General features: G+C 40.3%; 1 protein-coding gene across 2 annotated transcripts in view; it reads left to right on the top strand.

Annotated features, from left to right (window-relative positions):
* Nucleotides 1–19583, top strand: part of SEMA7A (semaphorin 7A (John Milton Hagen blood group)) — a 550369-nt gene that overhangs the window by 207287 nt on the left and 323499 nt on the right. For both annotated transcript variants that reach the window (XM_044077757.1, XM_044077756.1), the window contains exon 2: nucleotides 7898–8040. In XM_044077757.1, coding sequence (XP_043933692.1) covers nucleotides 7898–8040 — 143 coding nt within the window. The remainder of the gene's footprint in view (nucleotides 1–7897; nucleotides 8041–19583) is intronic.

Raw genomic sequence — 19583 nt, 5'->3', positions numbered from 1 at the left:
TTGGCATCTTACCTTCCTTACTTATAGATACCAACTCCATAGTAACATAGTGTGGAAAAGTGAAAATCCCTATGCCATGGTGGTACAGCGGTAGTGTTGTTACCTTACAGCAAGAAGTTCTCCTGTTCGATTCTTGGCTGGAGTGCCTTATGTGTGGAGTCTGTATTTCCTCCTTGTGGTCGAGTGGCCTCTGAAAGACATATGTGAATGGGCATGCCTTAACTGAAGTTTGGGCTGGCAACTTGGCACCATATAAATCTACTACCAATCGTTAGCAGACTGGAGTTCAACTGTGGCGACCCCTAACCGGGAAAAGACATACAAAGTGGACAGCTGACTCATAGCATACAAGTCAGTAATTTTGACAAAATCAATCAAACACCTTTAATACAAATTAGACTCATTGTATTACAGATTAGGAGTGTGTGGGTAATGCCCCCCCCCCCCAATGAGAATGCAGCCAACTTGCAAAAAGCAACTGAATGCACATTTCATACAGTTTCTATGGTTACTATCCAAGCAGTGGTAAGCATATGTGCTGTAGAGTGTGCCTAATTTATTTATTTATTGACATCTGATTACCAGGAAAGTCCAACTGAGTAGAAGCCCATTTTTAGTGGAGGCCAAGGGGGGAATGCTTAAAATTATTGTAAAACATTTTAAGAACAATATTCTTACAATCTTTAAAAATAAAACAAAAACATCTGCAGTTTAAATAATTATAACAAATTAGATATTTATTTAGTTATTTATTGCCATTTGTGGCCTCACAGCAAGAGGTTCTCCTGTTCGATTCTCGGCTGGATTGCTTTCTGTGTGGAGTCTGCATGTCCTCCCCGCGGTCGAATGGCCTCCAAAAGACATGCGTGAATGGGCGTGCCTTCGCTGAAGGTTGGGTGTCGGGCTGGCAACTTGGCACCATAAAAATCTACTGCCAATCATTAGCGGACCGGAGTTCCGCTGTGGCGACCCCTAACCGGGAAAAGCTGAAAAGACAAACATTGCCATTTGTTTACTGGGAAAGTCCACTGGGCCAGGAGAACCCATTTTCAGTGGAGCCTAGGGAAAAAAGCTCTGCAGTATAATAGTACATAAAATATAAAACAGTACATAGGTTCATAGGTTCATAGGTTCATACTAGGCTATCTGCCCGAGGGCATTTACAAGCCTAGCCCATAGTTTTGTGGCTTACGCCACCCCTTTAGTATGGGGAACTATACCCATTATTTTGCTGTGCCTCTGTCGAGCAGTGACACTGAGGTAATCCCTGGGGTATATCTGCGATCTCCCATCCATTGGTCAAGATTTCTCTTGAACAAGGCCAGCGAGGTGCTCTGCCTCACATATACCGGGATTTTATTCCACAGCATAGGGAGTCTTTGGGTGATGAATCTATCCCTCCAGCACGTCCTATTAATAGCCGTGTCGAGGTTTAAGTCTCCCGCCCTTGTGGCTCTGACGGATCTAGATTTTTGAGGTGAAGCATATTCATCAAATCTGGGTTTGACATGGCCTTGTATGTTAGGCAAAGGTCACCTCTGAGCAAGCGGTGGCGACTGAATAGAGCTGGAGTTCTTTCAGTCGGGCAGCATAGGACAGATGTTTGAGACCCTTTATCCTTTTGGTGAGGAACTTTTGTGGCCTCTCCAGCTGCTGCAAGTGTCGGGTCAGATACATTCGAATGGGGCATTGTACTCAATCATTGGTCTGATGAGTGATGAGTATAGGGAGACTATGACCTCCCTTGATCTAGATGAGAATCCCTTCATGATAAGGTGGGCAATGTAGAAGGTCTTCCTAACTACTTTAGCTACATGGGTGTCGAATGACAGACTACTATCAACCTGGGTCCCCAGGTCCCTGATAACTTCTTCTGTGCTCAGTGGATTGCCACCTATTTGGTAGCTAGGGGTAACCTTGTTTTTCCCGAAGGGTATGACTATGCATTTTTGGCATTTAACTTTAGGCCATGGCTCTGGCACCAGTTATCCATTTCTGTGAGACCCTTCTGAAGGATATCTGTGTCAGATGTGTTTTCTACTATGGCCCAGTTTGCAGTCATCTGCAAACTTTGTCAGCCATAACCCTCCTGTGTTTGCTTGTACTTGGAAAAGTAGATGCCAAACAAGAGTGGGCCCAGGACTGAGCCCTGTGGTACACCACTTGTGACAGGCTTTGAGTCTGACATGGCGCCAGCAACTCTGACCCTGTGGGTTCTGTCACTCAGCCAGTTTGCAACCCATCTTGTGATGTATGGGTTAACATTTAAGCTGATGAGTTTTTCAATGATACCCGAGTGGGGTATTGTATCGAAGGCCTTCGCCAGATCGAGGTAGGCTGTATGGACTGCCTTTCCCTCATCAATGGCTTTGGTGACTGTTTGAAAAAGTCAACCAAGTTTAGAAGGCATGATCTGCCTTTGACAAAGCCAAACTGGGATGGATCCAAAGTCTGCAAATTCCCTATGTCTTTATTTATGAGGTCCATTATGATCCTCTCCATGGCTTTGCAGATAAGGCTTGTCAAGCTAATGGGCCGGTAATTTCCAGGGTCGGTGGAGGCACCGCCTTTGTGAAGTGGGACCACAGTTGCAGTGCGCCACTCCTGGAGTGCGTATCCAGAGGTAAGACTATGATTAAACAGCTGTCCTAGCTGTGGGTTTAATTCCTCGTTGAGTTCATGGAGCACACAGCCGGGGACACCATCAGGTCCCATGGATGCTGTGTTTTTTGCTTTGGAGAGAGCAGTTCTCACTTGGGCGTTGGAGATGTTTGGGGGGCTGCAATCGCTTGGTATAGATATCTCTCCTTTTGGGGGGGGGGGAGAAGTTTGCACTGAACCTACATGAATTATAAAAACAGTTAGAGGATACAAGCAATATTCACAAAACAAACAGTAATATACAATAGTTGAAAAGGTGTACAAACATACACTATGTACAGATTTATACAGGTAAACGTTGCAAACTAGTCAAGTGATTGTATTATTAAACACTAGAGGTAATATACTGAAGAAAAACAATAACCTAGCAGTAACCTATTCTCAAGGTGTTTAGAGGGTATTAGCAGCAAAATGGAGTGAAGGTATAGCTAGACAGATGGGCAAAGATGGATAGTAGAGCAAACATTAAATTGTTTGTTTTGAGTAGTGATAAAAGAAAGTTTGAAGAGGTAAGGATTTAAATTAAGGTGTGAACAAACAGTGTAGGCAGTCAGGTTATAGATGGATGACAACTGAGACATGCGCATTGCCATAGGGTGGAGGGCTTTTGCCACAAAGATTTGTTGAAGGAAGAGACGTTGTTACTGCAAAGATTTTTTGAAGGAAGAGATATTACTGAAGATTCTGATAGATAATGTGAGAGAGTTCCAAAGTCTGGCAACAGAGAAGGAATAAAGCATATTGCCAGCTGAGAGTTTAGGTTTGTCTGCTTGTAGGAGAGGTTGATTTTCAGATCTAAGTAGTCTGTTTGGGTGATAGTGGGTTAAGATGGAGGAGAGGGCTACGCAGTCTGAGGGTTTGTAAATGATTTTGTGTACTGTTTGAGCCAGTTAAGTGATTTTAAGGCAATGCAATGATGGAAAGAGTATTTTGCATTGGTTGCAAACTTGGCTAACTTGTTGTAACATGACTCAAGCTTGGTTTTTAGGGTGTAGAATATTGGTGAGGATAGGAACACCATGCAGGAGTGAAGGTAAGAGAAAGGTTAATGTGAGAGTATGCTTAGTAGGGCAGTTAAGATAGCATTTTTGTTGGTAGAGGGTACCTAGCTTATAGTTTTTTTTATATTATTGTGGATGTGAAGCTCAAATGTCAGGTTTTCATTGAGGATAACTCCTAGTAATTTAGTGTGGGATACAACCCCTATGGTAGTGTTGGTTTGAGAATGAATGGTGAAATCTGTCTTGTTGACAGAGAGGTTTTTCTTGGGAGTAAATAGTAATTTAGTTTTGTTTAAGTTTAGAGTTAGATGATTATTAGCCATCCAGATTTCGGTGATGGTAAAGGCATTCTGGCTTGTCTGCAAACGTTCTGTTGTTGATTTAGCAGAGCAAATAATGGTTGAATCATCTGCATATTGCACAACAGTTCCATATTTAAGGTTGGCGTGGAAATCATTTATAAAAATACTGAATAGAAGGGGTCTTAAGATGGAGCCTAGGGGGACACCTGTAGAAGAGTTAAGAAATGGGGAGAAAGAATTGAGCCAGCTAGTGGATTGCTGTCAATCTTTTAGATAGTTTGCGAACCAGTTTAGAGTTGTGGGGGAGATACCTAAGGATGGGGAGTTTACTGAGGAGTAGGGGGTGGTAGACCATTTCAAAGGCTTTTGAAAGGTCAAGAAAGAGAGAGGATACAAATTTACCAGCATTTCTAGCTTGATTGACTGTGTCCATAAAGGAAATAAGGCAGTGGTAGTGCTATGGCCAGGCCTAAACCCATGTTGAGTTGGTGAAAGGAGTTCGTTCAGTAGTAGATAGCTTAGAAGTTGATAATGAATGCATTTCACCAGAATTTTAGAGAGTGGGAGAGAATCACAATGTATCTGAGATTAGAGATGCCTGTGTTGTCACCACCTTTATGGAGTGGAAGAATGTATGCTTTTTTCCGTATAGTTGGAACATAGGACTCCTGGAGAGATCTATTGAGAAGAATGCTGAGGGGATAGGCAATGGATCTTAGTGTAAAAACATAGTGTGAAGACAAAGTGTAAAAGACATAGATAAAGACATACTGTAAAAACATTGGTTAAGAATCGATACAAGTGATATGACAACCATTTAATATTTAGAGAAATTTCAGGCAGTTTGTAGAGAAATTAAAGGTAAGTTAGTCTAATACAAACGTGAATTGCAATGTAAACTGAGGGAAAAACAGGCTTATGGTATGTCTATAGAGAAAGTCAGAGAAGAAAATTTGATAGAAGTAAGGAAGTAAGTGAAGAAGGGAGAGTAAGGAGGTATAAGGAATGGAAAGGTACTTGATCGCATTTCGGGATATAGTTTATCCAGGTTTTAGCAATAATAGAGCCAGATTGTAGCTAGGAAGACTTTCAGACTGGTTTTAAAAGATGGGAGGGAGAGTATTGACCTGATGGATACAGGTAAGGAATTCCAGGCCTTAGTAACCTTGTATGAGTACAGACAATGCCCAGAAGATATGATAAGTTTGTAGTAGACAGGAGTTTTTGGTCACTGGAATGCAATGACTGACTGGAAACATAGTTGTGTAGAACATTTTTTTAGAATGGTGACAGGTAGTGCTTTAGTACCATCAAGTAGACACCTATATTTGGTTAATGTCTTGTGTAATGTGAGTTTTTTGAGTGTGGCCCAACATCATTTTATTTATTTATTTACATTTTGTTGACCAGATTAACCCTAATGGACAAATCACATTTCCAGAGATCTAGGACATTTACAGAGTCAGTACTGCCATATAAGAAATGTAGGAAAATGTACGACATTTGATACATAGAGATAACAGGAATTAGTTTAATGACACAAATGGCAAACACTTTGGTGGTAAAGATATCTAATATGCAATCAGTTAAACCACAAAAAAAAAAAACAGAAAAGCGTGAGCAAAACCACGTAATGTGAACAAACCAAAAATTCCAGTGCAGCAAGCAGTACGTAGATCAAAAGCAATAATCCAATGAATCCAAAATTTATGAAAACTTTATTAAAAGGTGAGTGCTTTCTCAGTGAAACCTACTGCTTCTTCAGACGACCAAAGATGCAAGAGTACACACTTAAGTACACAGTTACTTCATTCATTATCCTATAGGAAACAACTGCTGTTCAAACACATTTAGCTAACTAATTAAAATACTCCCCCAACCTCAAATGGTTTGAGGTTGGGGGATGTTACTAATAAAACTAAAAGTACAGAGTTATGGTGGCTCCTGATGTTGGGCTCTCATAGAGGGTACAGGCTCAATAACAGTGTTCCCCTAAAGCCTGTACTTAGAGCTAAGAAAGTGAAGTAATGACAACAGGTGTACTGATTGTGCTTTCTCTTTAAGATAAGTATTTTAATTAGTTAGTTAAATGTGTCTGAACAGCAGTTGTTTCCTATAGGATAATGAATGAAGTAACGGTGTACTTAAGTGTGTACTCTTACATCTTTGTTGTCTGAAGAAGCAGTGGGTTTCACTGCGAAAGCGCTCACCTTTTAATAAAGTTTTAATATGTTTTGGATTCATTGGATTATTGCTTTTGATTTATGTACTGACTTCTGCACTGGAATTTTTGGTTTGTTCATAATATGTAATCAGTAATGACCACCAGAGTGTGTGTTATTGTAGAAATAATGTTTACCCAAGGGTATACTGAGGGTTGATGCTGCAGGTGGAGAGCCTCTGCACCCCTGGAAGGGCATTATTTCCACAATAGCACATGCCCTGGAGGGCATTATTAGCTTAGAGAATAGGGCCACTGTTAAATGTTTTGGTTGTTGTTGTTGTTGTTGTTGAGTCTTTCGGCTTTTCCTGGTTAGGGGTCACCACAGCGGAACTCCGGTCCGCTAATGATTGGCAGTAGATTTTTATGTGCCGAGTTGCAGGCCCTGACGCACAACCTTCAACGAAGGTACGCCCATTCACGCATGTCTCCACACAGAAGACGCTCTAGCTGAGAATGTTTTGGTAATTTTTTAATATATATTTTTTCATATATTTTTTGATGTAAAATAGTTCCTCTGCCTACCGTTCACACGATGTAGTATAAGAAATTGTTGTTGGATTGTAATAAGTCAAAATGTATATCCAAAATGTACATATTTATTGTGTAGGCAAGCAAATACACTCATACATTTAGATCCATATATAGACATACTCACATACACATCGAAACACACACATTCAGAAATACAGACATAAAACAAAGACTCGCTCACACATATACACAGAAACAAGCATATTCACACATGCATACACACACACACACACACACACACACACACACACACACACACACACACACACACACACACACACAACTTTCATTCTCAGATTCATTCATCCACATCTCATACTAAAAAAAAATAATAAATAAAAATATAGCAAAGTATTGCAGCTTTATCCACACCCACTCCTCTATTCCCATTAGACTGCCTGATTTAGAAGATAGTGGTGCTCTATATAATTATTTTATAGATAAAAAATGTGTATTAAGGTTAATCAATAATGCCTTGCACTAAGATTTTTGTACCTCTGAAGGACTGCCTATTACATTCAGTGCTTGTTCTCTCTCTCTCTCTCTCTCTCTCTCTCTTTCTCTTTAGCTCTCTCTCTCTCACACTGTCATCTGTCTCTCTCTTGCTTACACTTTCATACATGCAAACGCACACACACTCTTACATGCAGACAGAAACATACACATACAATCATTCACACACATGCATGCTTTTAATTTCTTTTAATGTATTTAATTTAAAAAAAAAACATTATGCTGGCTAAACAGCAAAGCACTGCTTGGCAAGTGTTTAAAAAAACGGAGGCAGTTTTTTTACAGTCCGAGCTACAGAGCAGCTTCATATGTTGCCGTGAAGTGGCAAACTCATTTTTCAGTGGGCATTACCTGTACATTAACACCCTGCTGGGGAGCTTCCGTTCTCCAATCAGGATGGCGATGTACAGGTCGCCCATTCTCTAAACAATTAATGAAGTAACAATAGTTGTTTTCTGTATTCACTAGACTTAAATGAATCTAATTCATATTTGTTTTCTCTTCAGAAAGTCACCATTTTATATAGATATTGAAATTAAAATCTAATGGTTCAAATATTAAATCTCTGTGACCCTTTGTGAAGTTATAATAAATGTGAAGTACACTAGAATTTCATACCAGTGCACTGTTTTTGTATTAATCTGAATTTTTTACTTGCATTACAGACTTGGATTTCAAACGCTTCAGATTCACTACAAGGGAAAACAATGCGGTATTCCTATTCAACAATGACACAGATTCTATATATGTAGGCACTGTGAACAAGCTGCATGTTTTCAACTTTGAAGAGCCGGACAAGAATTACACGGTATGTATGTAGTATAAGCAGTTGTTACTGTTATTGATACAATTTTGTCCTGTATGTAAAAGAAAACCTTCACATTCCTTTCAACTGATCTTGCCAGCAGCATATGGTGTGTTGCAGTATTATTAATTCCTGTTCCTTATATAAAACTGCATCTGGCAACTAACTCTGCGAAGGAGTCTTGACATATTTATGACTCCACTTTATTGCTCTTTATTCTTCTCAGCAAGGCTCATTCTTGGGATGTAGAATTCCGGAAGGTGACTAACGGTTAAAACTACTGAAAGTATGTGTGGCTTCCCATGTCATGAACGGCGAGGACAAACGTATTAAAAGATGATGAGACCTCATTGCCTGTAGTGAGAAATGGAAATGAAGACACTGAAAGGTACTCAGCACATAGGTGATGCTATGATTACAGCCAGGGTAACTGCATTTGAGAGTTTAGCTCTCCATTAGGTATCCTACTTCACAATTAGGTAACTCCATCTTGCTTGTTTAGTGTTTACAGATATGTAGCCCACAGCACTAAGTAATAAGTTGCCTGATAACTAGTCTGGTACAATGGAATGTGACATGGGAAACTGGATAAATGGCAACACATTTAGGATGGTATTTCCATGAACAGCCACACAGAATTGCTTTTATTTCAACTGCACAGCAGGCATGCATGTTCCTCTTGAAAGGTATCTTGTTTACTCGTCTTCTGTGATAGACCTGCACATTTGGCAATATGACTTCATGCAATACAAAGTTCCTTCAAAACATGTTTTCTTTACAGCCTTTGCCTACATATACAGCTCTAATATATGAATCTACATATATTATATATGTAGATAGATACAGAGGTGGACAGAAAGAGAGATATTTCCTGTGTTTTATCATTTTTTCGAAAATACATTTGTTCAATAAATGCAACATTTTTGAACATTCAGAATAGTAAAAGTATGTTTTATTGACAGAGGTACGTGGAGTTTGGGAAGGAATGGGAGGGTTTGTGCATGTGTTTGATTGTTACAATAAGGGTTAACTAATGGCATAGCTTTAGTGTGTGTGTGTGTGTGTGTGTGTGTGTGTGTGTGTGTGTGTGTGTGTGCGTGTGTGTGTGTGTGGGTTAGGGTAGGTGTTAGTTAAGGAGAGTGATGTAATATTTGTAGTGTGTGTTTGCTTGCTATTGTTTGTCTTGTGCAGTAGTAATGTTACAGGAAGGGTTTTTTAACGTAAGGTGTAGAATTAGTGTTGGGGCAGATTTAGGGTTAGTAATGCATGATAACCCTCACCATACCAATTCTCCCAATCCTAACCCTACACATTACCTTAGAAACACTCTTCCTATAACACTACTACCATTTAGACAAACTAGAGGCTAGTGTTATGGAAGGATCATAAAAGAAAATTGTTCTTCTTTTTCTGTATTTTGCAGCTTCATTGTTCAGGGCTTTTGCTATTATGTATGTTCAATCTTCTTTAAGTCACTGTTTTGTGTTTGACACTAAGTTAACGTTTGAGCATATATAATATAATCATATATGTGCACGTATATAAACAGACCAAGATATAAGGGTGTGAGGTTTTTTTTTATAACCATATGACAAATTTTGTCACAGAATTAACCATTACTCCACCAGCTAGAGGAGAAGATATTTTTAGGCTAGCCTACTAGTCGATGTGTACTCACAGGATGGGGTTTCAACTTTTCAGTTTTAACTCACTGATTTGAGACTTTGTGGAGTACACACTGTCATACAAAGTCACTCCTGATGAGATTTTTAATCATGTTCTGGTTTTGATTCACTGTTTATGGTGTTTCCTATATTTGTTTTCCATAGTTTTGAGACATGAGAGTCCATATCTTTAAGTATGTATAGTGTGGAAGACAAAGCCCTCGCAGGAGTACTGGGGGGGGGGGGTTGTCCCCTGCAAAAATATCTACTTTTAGATTTTAATCAAGTTTGAGTCCCCATTGTGTTGAATTCAGTGATATGAGTTCTCATCAAGTTGGGATTCGGTGAAACATAGGTGAACCTATTTTTGTCAATACTCTGCCAACATCACCAACAAATTTGTCACCACTCTACCCGCAACATCAAGTTATAGAAATAATTTAGACTGATTATCAGTGCCAGACATGCCAGATATGGCCTATGTGAATCCTACTTTACCTCTTTAATCTAATCCTCTCCACTACTTATGTTTCTGAAGCCTGGAAAACAGCCACTGAAATACATTACATAAGGGTGACCCAACCAGAGGCCCTGGTAATTACAGACCTGCAAGCCCCACTAGTCTTGTATGTAAAGTTATTTATCTTCTCAAAGTTTATTAATCTCAACACTGATATCTGGTAACCCTGGACCATCATCAGTTCAACTGTGTCAAAGGAGAGAGACCTGAATATGTTTAGGAACAGCCCTTTTCTTCAAGTGACAAGAGACTGTAGTTAGGTCTGGCAGTAATTGCCTGTAAGTGGATGATAGGTGTATAGAAATGGAGCTAGATCTGAGAATAGAGTAAACAGCCAGTATTAGCATGTGGCAGTGCACATTACTTAATGCTATGGCATGTTAGCTTTCATTTTTGAGAATAAGAAGGAAAATGGATTCCCAGGCTAACTCAGGTAGCCATGTCAAATATAGCTGACAGACCTCAGGTGTGATTAACAAGCACACAGCCCCAAGTGCCACCAAATATGGGCTTAGATACCAGGACTTAAAGAAAGCATGTGATATCTGAGTCAGAACTAGAGGTTGTATGCAGCATATACAACCTGAAAATAAGGCTGGGTTTAGTAAGAGGAGCCTCAAAAAGATACCCTGAAATTTTGTAGACTTGTTAGACTGACCTGATTACTAATCCCATAGCAGGTATCAAGTTTGTGCAGATTTTTAAGGTTGTGTATAGGTGCAGGTATTTGAAGTACTATCCACTATGGATACACATTCAGTTTACTGTTGCATGTTCATACATATATTCAGTTCATCGTTAGATTCTCATTTTAATGAGATATGACTAATGGTTCCCCTCTGTTAATTATATGACCATATGTACAAACATATGGTTATCAGTATTTAACACTCTTCTAAAAGTCGTCTTCTTCTTTCGGCTTATCCTGGTTAGGGGTCGTCCCAGCGGATTACCTATCTGCTCAATATTTGTAACAAATAATAATCACTTTGCAGTTCTTTAGACAGCCTTTCACAACATTAAGAGAACTTAAGTAAAATATGAAAACCTAATAAGCAAATACATTTGTATACTTTCTTGTTTGCTACCAGTATACACAGTCAGATCTGAAACTATTTATGCAGCTACAGTTTGTAAACCTCTCCATTTCCAATAGACTTAATTTCACTGTTTTATTGTTTTTTATTTTCAGATTCCTGGAATGAAACATAGCTCAAAACAGTTTTGCATACACTACTAGTGTCCCTTAAAAAGGATCACAGAGTACAGATATTCAGGATTGTTGATGTACTGAATAATTTTTTCGTTCTTTTCCCCTTGAATGGAAAAACAAAAGGCTGCCTAGTATATAAATCCAGCAATTCAAAAATAGTTGCCATAATTTCTTAAATTAATTCCATAATCTTGTAGCCCAGGCAGGTATGACCCTAGCCCTGAGTAGCATCCTGCCATCACCCAGAATGATGCCACAGTACAAGGACAAAATGATTGACTTCAACAATTGGCTAAGCTTCTGATGTCATTCTATGGGGATCTAGTATCTGTCTGCCTGGGACGACATGGTTGACAGACCACCATTCTTTGCCAGTCGCACCTGTTGCCCTTGGGATTCTGGATACTGGCTAAGGATCTTGCCGCACCTATAGTGCCTTTTTTAGGCAAGGTTCAAATGACAAATTCACCCCATAACAGGAACAGGCAAGCAAAAACTGAGGGTAATGCTACGCAATGCTAGAAGTCTAAATCTCAAAATGCACTCACTCGAGGCACTCCTTAAAATGGAGAAAGTCGATATCTGTGCAGTGACTGAGACTTGGTTCAAGGCTCTAGAGAGCACACTTGCATTATCAGGCTATAACTCATACCACACTTTTCAGCCATCTAACCTGGACCAGAACACCAAAGGTGGAGATGTGTCCATATTCATTAAGGATATCCACACCTCCAGGCTAGTTGCGCAGCATAATGCATCCAAGTTTATCCAAGTGCAACTAACTCTGGGCAAAACTGCAATCCAAATTGTAGCTTGCTACAGATCCCCCACCATGCCCCAGGATTCCCACTCCTCTTTTCTTGATATACTGGAAAATATTAGGGTTCAACCATACACCCTAATAATGGGTGATTTCAACTACCCCACCATTAAATGGGGAAACTACTCATGTACCAACTCCTTCATTCAATGCTTTCTGGAATTCATAAATTCCAGTGCCCTGGATCAACTTACCCACACCCCCACCAGGGGCAACAATATCCTAGACCTAGTCATTACCAACATGAGTGACTGGTGTTCCACATCTGAAGTCAACTCCTTATTGGTCAGATCCGACCATAAACTAATTACCCTAGATGTCTGCATTCCGCCTCCACCACCATTAAGGAAACCACAGTAAAAATATTTCTCCAAAGCCAACTTCATGCTTCTTAAGACAGAAGTGGCGAACTTTATGACACCCATGCAGATGGACACTGCAGTCACGGCTGCTGAATCCTACACAGATGCACTCTATAAGCACTTACACAAATGCATGGATCGTGCTATCCCAAACAGAACCAAGATGCTATCCTCTAAAAAAATGCAAAGAAAAAGACTGGCAAAACACCGCTATGTAAAATAATAATTTAATTAATTAGATAAATCCAACAGTGTAAGCGCTTTCGAGTACAGCAACCCTTCATCAGACAATGAAACACATAAGAATTTTCCTTTTTAAAAACAGTAACAACCAATCAGCTCTTAATAAACAACCCGCCTTTTTAGTAAGGCAGGTTTTAAAGGTATCATCTCATTTAAGCCTGGAAACCTATGTGAAGTAAGTGTAACAATCCATTTGGACTCTAAAGTCTCTGTGAGTAGGTTAATGTCTCCTCCTCTGATGCCCAACCGTACATTGGTGATGGCCTTAAACAAAAAGGTGTGTGTGGGATACCTCTCCACATGCCTGTATAAGGCATTTTGTTCAACCTTATTTCTAATGCATGTGAGATGCTGTAATATTCTGACCTTAAACATTTTGGTAGTCATCCCTACATAGTAGGCTGGACATTGCTCACATACAGCTATATAGACAACATGCGTTGTCCTACAAGTGGCTCTGGCTTTGAAGTGAAATAACTGCCCAGTGGATGGATGCACAAAGGTAGGGTCCTTGTGTATACTCTTACAGGCTTTACAAAAACCACAGGGTAGAGTTCCTGCTTTCGTCAGTAGGGGTTTGCTACCAGAGAAGACCCTCTCTCTACATAACAAATCCTTCAAATTGGTGTTACGTCTATATCCAAAGAAAGGGGTGGGTCCAACTAAGTCAGTCAACCTAGCATCGCTCCTTAAGATGTTCCAATTGCTATTGATTATAGCTTGAATATCTGTGATGTTACTACTATAGGTAAAATACATTCTAACCCTATTGGGTCTGGAGCGTGTACTCAAAGGAAACCCTTGCTCCTTCTCTTGTCTCAACCACGGTTTAAACTTGTTGGTCCTTCCCAAAGAGCTATGTTGAACCTTGGTCTTCACCATACGGTCATCATAACCCCTTGTGATGAAGTTACTTTCCAGATTGTCCACTTCTATTTGAAATTGTTCATCTTCTAGACACAATCTGGATGTCCTACACAACTGACTCTGTACTATATTGGGAAACATAAACCGTGGATGCATGCTGTCAAATGACAGCAAATGGTTAGTCCAACAGTCTTTTCTATATAAACTGGAAGAAAAACCTTCCTGGTCATGTCTAATCCTTGTGTCCAAAAAATCTATCTGTTCAGCAGAATATGTCATAGTGAACCTAAAGAAAGAAGTGGTGGAGTGTAAATATTCAAGAAAATCATGTAGCAGGTCTACACTACCCTGCCAAAACATAAAAACATCATCCACGAAACGTGCATAGGCTCCTATGTACTTAGCCCAAAACATGTTGTTAAAAATGGTTTCACTTTCCCAGTAATACAGGACCAAATTAGCATAGGTGTTAGCACAGGGGGTGCCCATGGCCACCCCCTGTGCCTGCCTATAAATCTGTTGTCCACCAATGAAAGCATTGTTCTCCAATACTAAAGACAGGAGAGTACTGATCAAAGAAACCTTATGATGATCCTCACCCATGCTTCGCAAAACATGTTCAACTGCTTTAATACCATAACAGTTGCCTATCACAGTAAAGAGACTCTGTACGTCTAATGTTACCATTATGGTGTCAACATGTATACCTTTCAACTCAAAAGCCCTTACCATGTGTAAAAAACTTCTTGTGTCTTTCAAAATACTATGTATTCTATCCACATAGGGTCTTAAAGTATGCTCTAACCAAATGGAAATATTCTCAGTGACCCATCCCCAACCTGAAACTATAGGTCTAAGGGGTGGGTCAACCAAAGATTTATGTATCTTTGGTAGAGCTTTAAAAATAGGAGTGGTGGCTTTATTTATCATCAAAAACTTTAACAAGTCATCATCTATCTGCATTTCAAAATTTAATTTCCTTAAAACAGTATGTACTTCTTCAACCATCCTGTGGATGGTAGTTGGGTTGATGGGAATATATGTGGTGTGATCCGCCAACAAACCATTTACTTTAGAGTGATAGCACACACTATCCAAAATAACCACTGCCCCTCCTTTGTCAGCCATCTTAATAATGATGTCAGTATTATTAGATAGCCCATATAGAGCTGCCTGTTGCTGTTTAGTGAGGTTAAAAAACTTACTTTGCTCACTGTTATTGAAATAACGTATCAAGTCCCTTTCACAACTATTAATAAATAAAGTCATAGCTGGAGTGAATGGCGGTACATAGGTACTAAGCTGTCTTAGAGCTGTTCCCATGTGCGTACTTACATTGTCGTTGTCAAAGCTGCCATTAAAAACACATTTCAAAGCCAAATTTCTACAAAACATCATAACGTCCAATACAATGTCATTAAAAGTGCTGGCCCTCCCGGGCACAAAGGTCAAACCTTTGTTTAAAACACTCAACTCATCCTCATTGAGCACATAAGAGGATAAATTAAAAACCATACCACAATGATTGCTATCAGTCACTCCTGGATCCTTCTCTTTTTGTTGGGGTCCCTCCCCTCGCTCAAAGATCTCTTCCATGCTCCACGTTTCTTTACGGGAGCTGGAAGTCTTTCGAAAAAACGCTGGTGCCCCAATGTTGTCTTCGGTCGTGCTCCTTGTCCATTTTCTCCTATAGACCCCCTCAGGCTACCGTTTGTAGCTCCCAACGACTCATCCTCCACTGCCAATGCAGCCGTATCACCCGATGTTCCAGAGCAGGCCAAAGAAGGCTTCCCTAGCATCCGCTCCCTATCCTCAACTGGTTCCAAATGTGGATTGTTCAAATTGCTCGAAGTAGGCTGCCCTGCCTCCAAAGAAATGACGGGAGGCACACTTGTGTTCAGCAGGACATCGCCCGCTTTGTCTACACCACTTGTCTCTCTCATTGCACCTCCTCCTGACCGATTCTCCCCAAGCTGACGTGTTGACATAACGCGTGCTTGGCTTCCTGGAACGTTGGATGAAGCCCCATGATGTTTCAGCCAGACAAAGATATTGCCTGCAGAAAAATCTTCAAAATCACGTTTTAATTTATTGGTCTTCTGACTCCGTAGCCTTTCATTACTATCAGATAAGGCACGTTGCAAATCATTTAACTTAGTGGTAAACGCTGCCCCTTTGAAGTCAGCCTTGAGCTTGTCATACAATATATCAACCTCCTTCTGTAATTCTGACATCTCCGGAGCAAAAAAGTTGTTCAGCAAGTCCATGTACTTGAAGCTTGTTTCAATGTTTAAAGTCTGCCACTGTGCAAGCAAATCAGGGTATCGGTCACCCTGTGTCGGCATGCATAAAATACGCATGCCGTGTGGTATAATACCATAATGTTGGCAAGCCTCAAAATGGAAACTTTGCCATTTCAACCTCTGCAGTCTTCCAGCCTTAAAATTAAGGTCATGCAACAAATCATCAAACCTCTTGTCAGTAGTGACAGGAACACGTGCGGCCCCAGGCTCATTCCTATAAACCTGAAAACCTAATTCCAACAGTGGGTTCCTCTTGGACGGGAACATATGTTCAGCCAAACCTACCTCCGATGCAAATCCTCCTTGCTCAGCATTCTCCATAGCTTGCTATGCACAATGGAACACACACCAAAGTAACAACCAAAAAACACAATGTTCTGTGCTATAGCCAAAGCTCACCAGTCCAAAAAAGACAAAATGCAAAGAAAAAGACTGGCAAAACACCGCTATGTAAAATAATAATTTAATTAATTAGATAAATCCAACAGTGTAAGCGCTTTCGGGTACAGCAACCCTTCATCAGACAATGAAACACACAAGAATTTGCCATAAACAAACTCTACAGCAGGAAGAAGAAACTGTTGCAAAAGAGAGTAAAATCCCATGAGTGGAGGAGCTCCCTGGTCAGCCTCAGTAAGAAGCTGCGATCCCTTATAAGATCCTCCAAAGCTAGCTGTGAAAACAAAATCACCACTGATTCTAACAGCAGCCACAAAGCATTCTATAGCTATGTCAAGAATCTCAATGGTAACACCCAGATCTGCTATGAGTTACAGCACAACGGCACGAAAATTACAGAACCAACTGATATTGCCAACATCCTGGCAGATAGGTTCAGTGCTAACTTTACCTCCCTGTCACCTCTAAAAGGCCCATATCTATACAGGAAGAATGCAGAGTGCCTGTAATAACATCTATGCAGGGGAAAAGCTGCACTCTCTAAAACCAAGAACACAGCATCCATGGGACCGGACAACATCCCAGGCTGCATTTTACACGAACTTCAATAACCAACTGATATTGCCAACATCCTGGCAGATAGGTTCAGTGCTAACTTTACCTCCCTGTCACCTCTAAAAGGCCCATATCTATACAGGAAGAATGCAGAGTGTCTGTAATCACATCTATGCAGGGGAAAAGCTGCACTCTCTAAAACCAAGAACACAGCATCCATGGGACCGGACAACATCCCAGGCTGCATTTTACATGAACTTCAGAACAAACTGGCTCCCCACCTAAGCACCATGTTCAATCATAGTCTCATGTCAGGCTTTGTGCCCACTGAATGGCACACAGCAACAGTTATCCCACTCCACAAAGGGGGAGCCACCACTGATCCTGGGAACTATCGCCCTATTAGCCTGATGAGCCTGATCTGCAAGTCCATGGAATGTATCATTATGGAGCTCATAAACAAAGACATTGGTAACCTCCAAACTCTGGACCCCACCCAGTTGGGGTTTGTGAAAGGCAGATCATGCCTCCTAAACCTGATCGACTTCTTTGAAGCAGTCACCAAAGCCGTAGACGAGGGTAAGGTGGTTCACACAGCCTATCTTGACCTCGCCAAGGCTTTCAACACCATCCCCTATTCTGGAATTATAGCTAAACTCACTAAACTAGGTATAAATCCCTACTTCACAAGATGGGCTGCCAACTGGCTCACTGACAGAACCCACACTGTAAAAGTTGCATACTCCAAATCTGACTTCAAACCAGTGACAAGTGGAGTACCACAGGGTTCAGTCCTGGGACCTCTCCTGTTTGGTATCTACTTCTCTGGAGTACAGGCTAACACTGAAGGCCTCTGGCTATTGAAGTTCACAGATGACTGCAAACTAGTAGCCATAGTTGAGTCCCCAAATGATGTGGACATCCTACAGAAGGGCCTCACTGGGACAGATGCCTGGTGTCAGAGGCATGGCCTCAAGCTCAATGCCAAAAATTGCATTGTCATTCCCTTTGGCAAAAACTCTGTACCCATGAACTACCACATAAACGGTAGTCTACTTAATGCCGAATGTGTGTGATAAGAGCCCTTGGGACCCAGGTGTACAATAGTCTCTCCTTTGATAATCACATTGCCACAGGAGTCAGGAAATCCTTCTATGTGGCACACCTCATCACAAAAGGGTTCTCATCCAGGAAAAAAGAGGTAATTGTTCCCCTTTACTTGGCACTCATTAGACCCATTATAGAGTACAATGCCCCTTTTGGAATGTAACTCACAAGACATCTGCAGCAGCTGGAGAAGCCACAGAATAATCACACAAAGAGGATTACTGGCCTCAAATAGATGCCCTACACTGACCATCTAAAAAAACTCCAGCTTTACTCTGTAGCATATTGCCTACTCCGAGGAGATCGCTACCTAACATATAAAGCTATGTTAAACCCAGAGCTGTTGGACATGCTACACCTAAAGAAATCCCAATCCCACTGAGCTACATGGTCTAGGGACCTAAACCTTGTCACCACAATAAACAGGACATGCTGGAGGGATAGATTCTTGTCCCAGAGACTTCCTATACTTTAGAATAAGCTACCCATCTATGTCAAGCAAAGTTCCTCATGAGCACTCTTCAAGAAAAATTTTGATGAATGGATGGGAAATAGGAAATACATCCCAGGGATCACTTCTGTGGCTCTGCTTGACAGGAGCACAGGAAACTGACTTTCTTGGGCGGTATAAGCCAGGGAACCTTGTTGGCTAGGCTTACTTAGGCCCTTGGGCCGATAGCCTAGTACCTACCTATGAACCTATGAACATACACAGATGTTAATGTTCCGACATGTTGTCTTTAGTGACAGTGTAAAATGTTTTACTTGTTTATTTAACCAAAAGCAAACCCCACAAGTCACATATTTGTTTATGTAATATTGCCCACAAAATAGAACCATGTCTTAAATTATTGGGTGATCAAAATGATGCTATTGCACCTTGCTGTATATATGCTCTGCCTGTGATGTTTCCCTTGTTGCATATTTGCAGTTTACAGAAAAAAAAATAGAAAAAAAGAAGCACATGAATTACAGCCATTACAGTGCACACTTAACCTTTTAACTGCTCTGAGGCAGAAGGAACATGTTTACTTTTTTGTTCATTTCATTTTTCTTAAGATTAGGTGAAGCCTTGGTTACCAAAATACCATTATACTTTTTTATCTGTAAAGTTCTGAAATTTTTAATCACAGTATGTAGCTGATATTCCACATCAGGGTTTTAAAGAATAACTTAAAATGTTCCTGGGTGACTGTGATAAGCTAAAGGTCACCCTTAGTAGGAAGGCCTCCCCCTGCCAAAGGAGATAGCAAAATCAATATAGTTCTTAGAAAAGAAACTTCATAGCAAGAAAGTAGAACTTTTTAAAAACAATTTCTTAAGCACAGAAATAAACTATGTGTCTAATATGTGAAATATTAATTTGTTTACATTCTTCTGTAAGGATATTTAATTGAAATACTAAATGTAACCTTCAAACTTATGTCTAGCAACAATGAATCAGTCGTGGCCTAATCATTTTATAAAAAAATGCAGTGACAACTAAATGTGAA

The sequence above is a fragment of the Protopterus annectens genome, chromosome 7.part0, assembly GCF_019279795.1.
Source record: "Protopterus annectens isolate FY-2018-M chromosome 7.part0, PAN1.0, whole genome shotgun sequence".
Taxonomy (NCBI): Eukaryota; Metazoa; Chordata; order Ceratodontiformes; family Protopteridae; genus Protopterus; species Protopterus annectens.
This window is presented reverse-complemented; position numbering and strand designations above follow the sequence as displayed.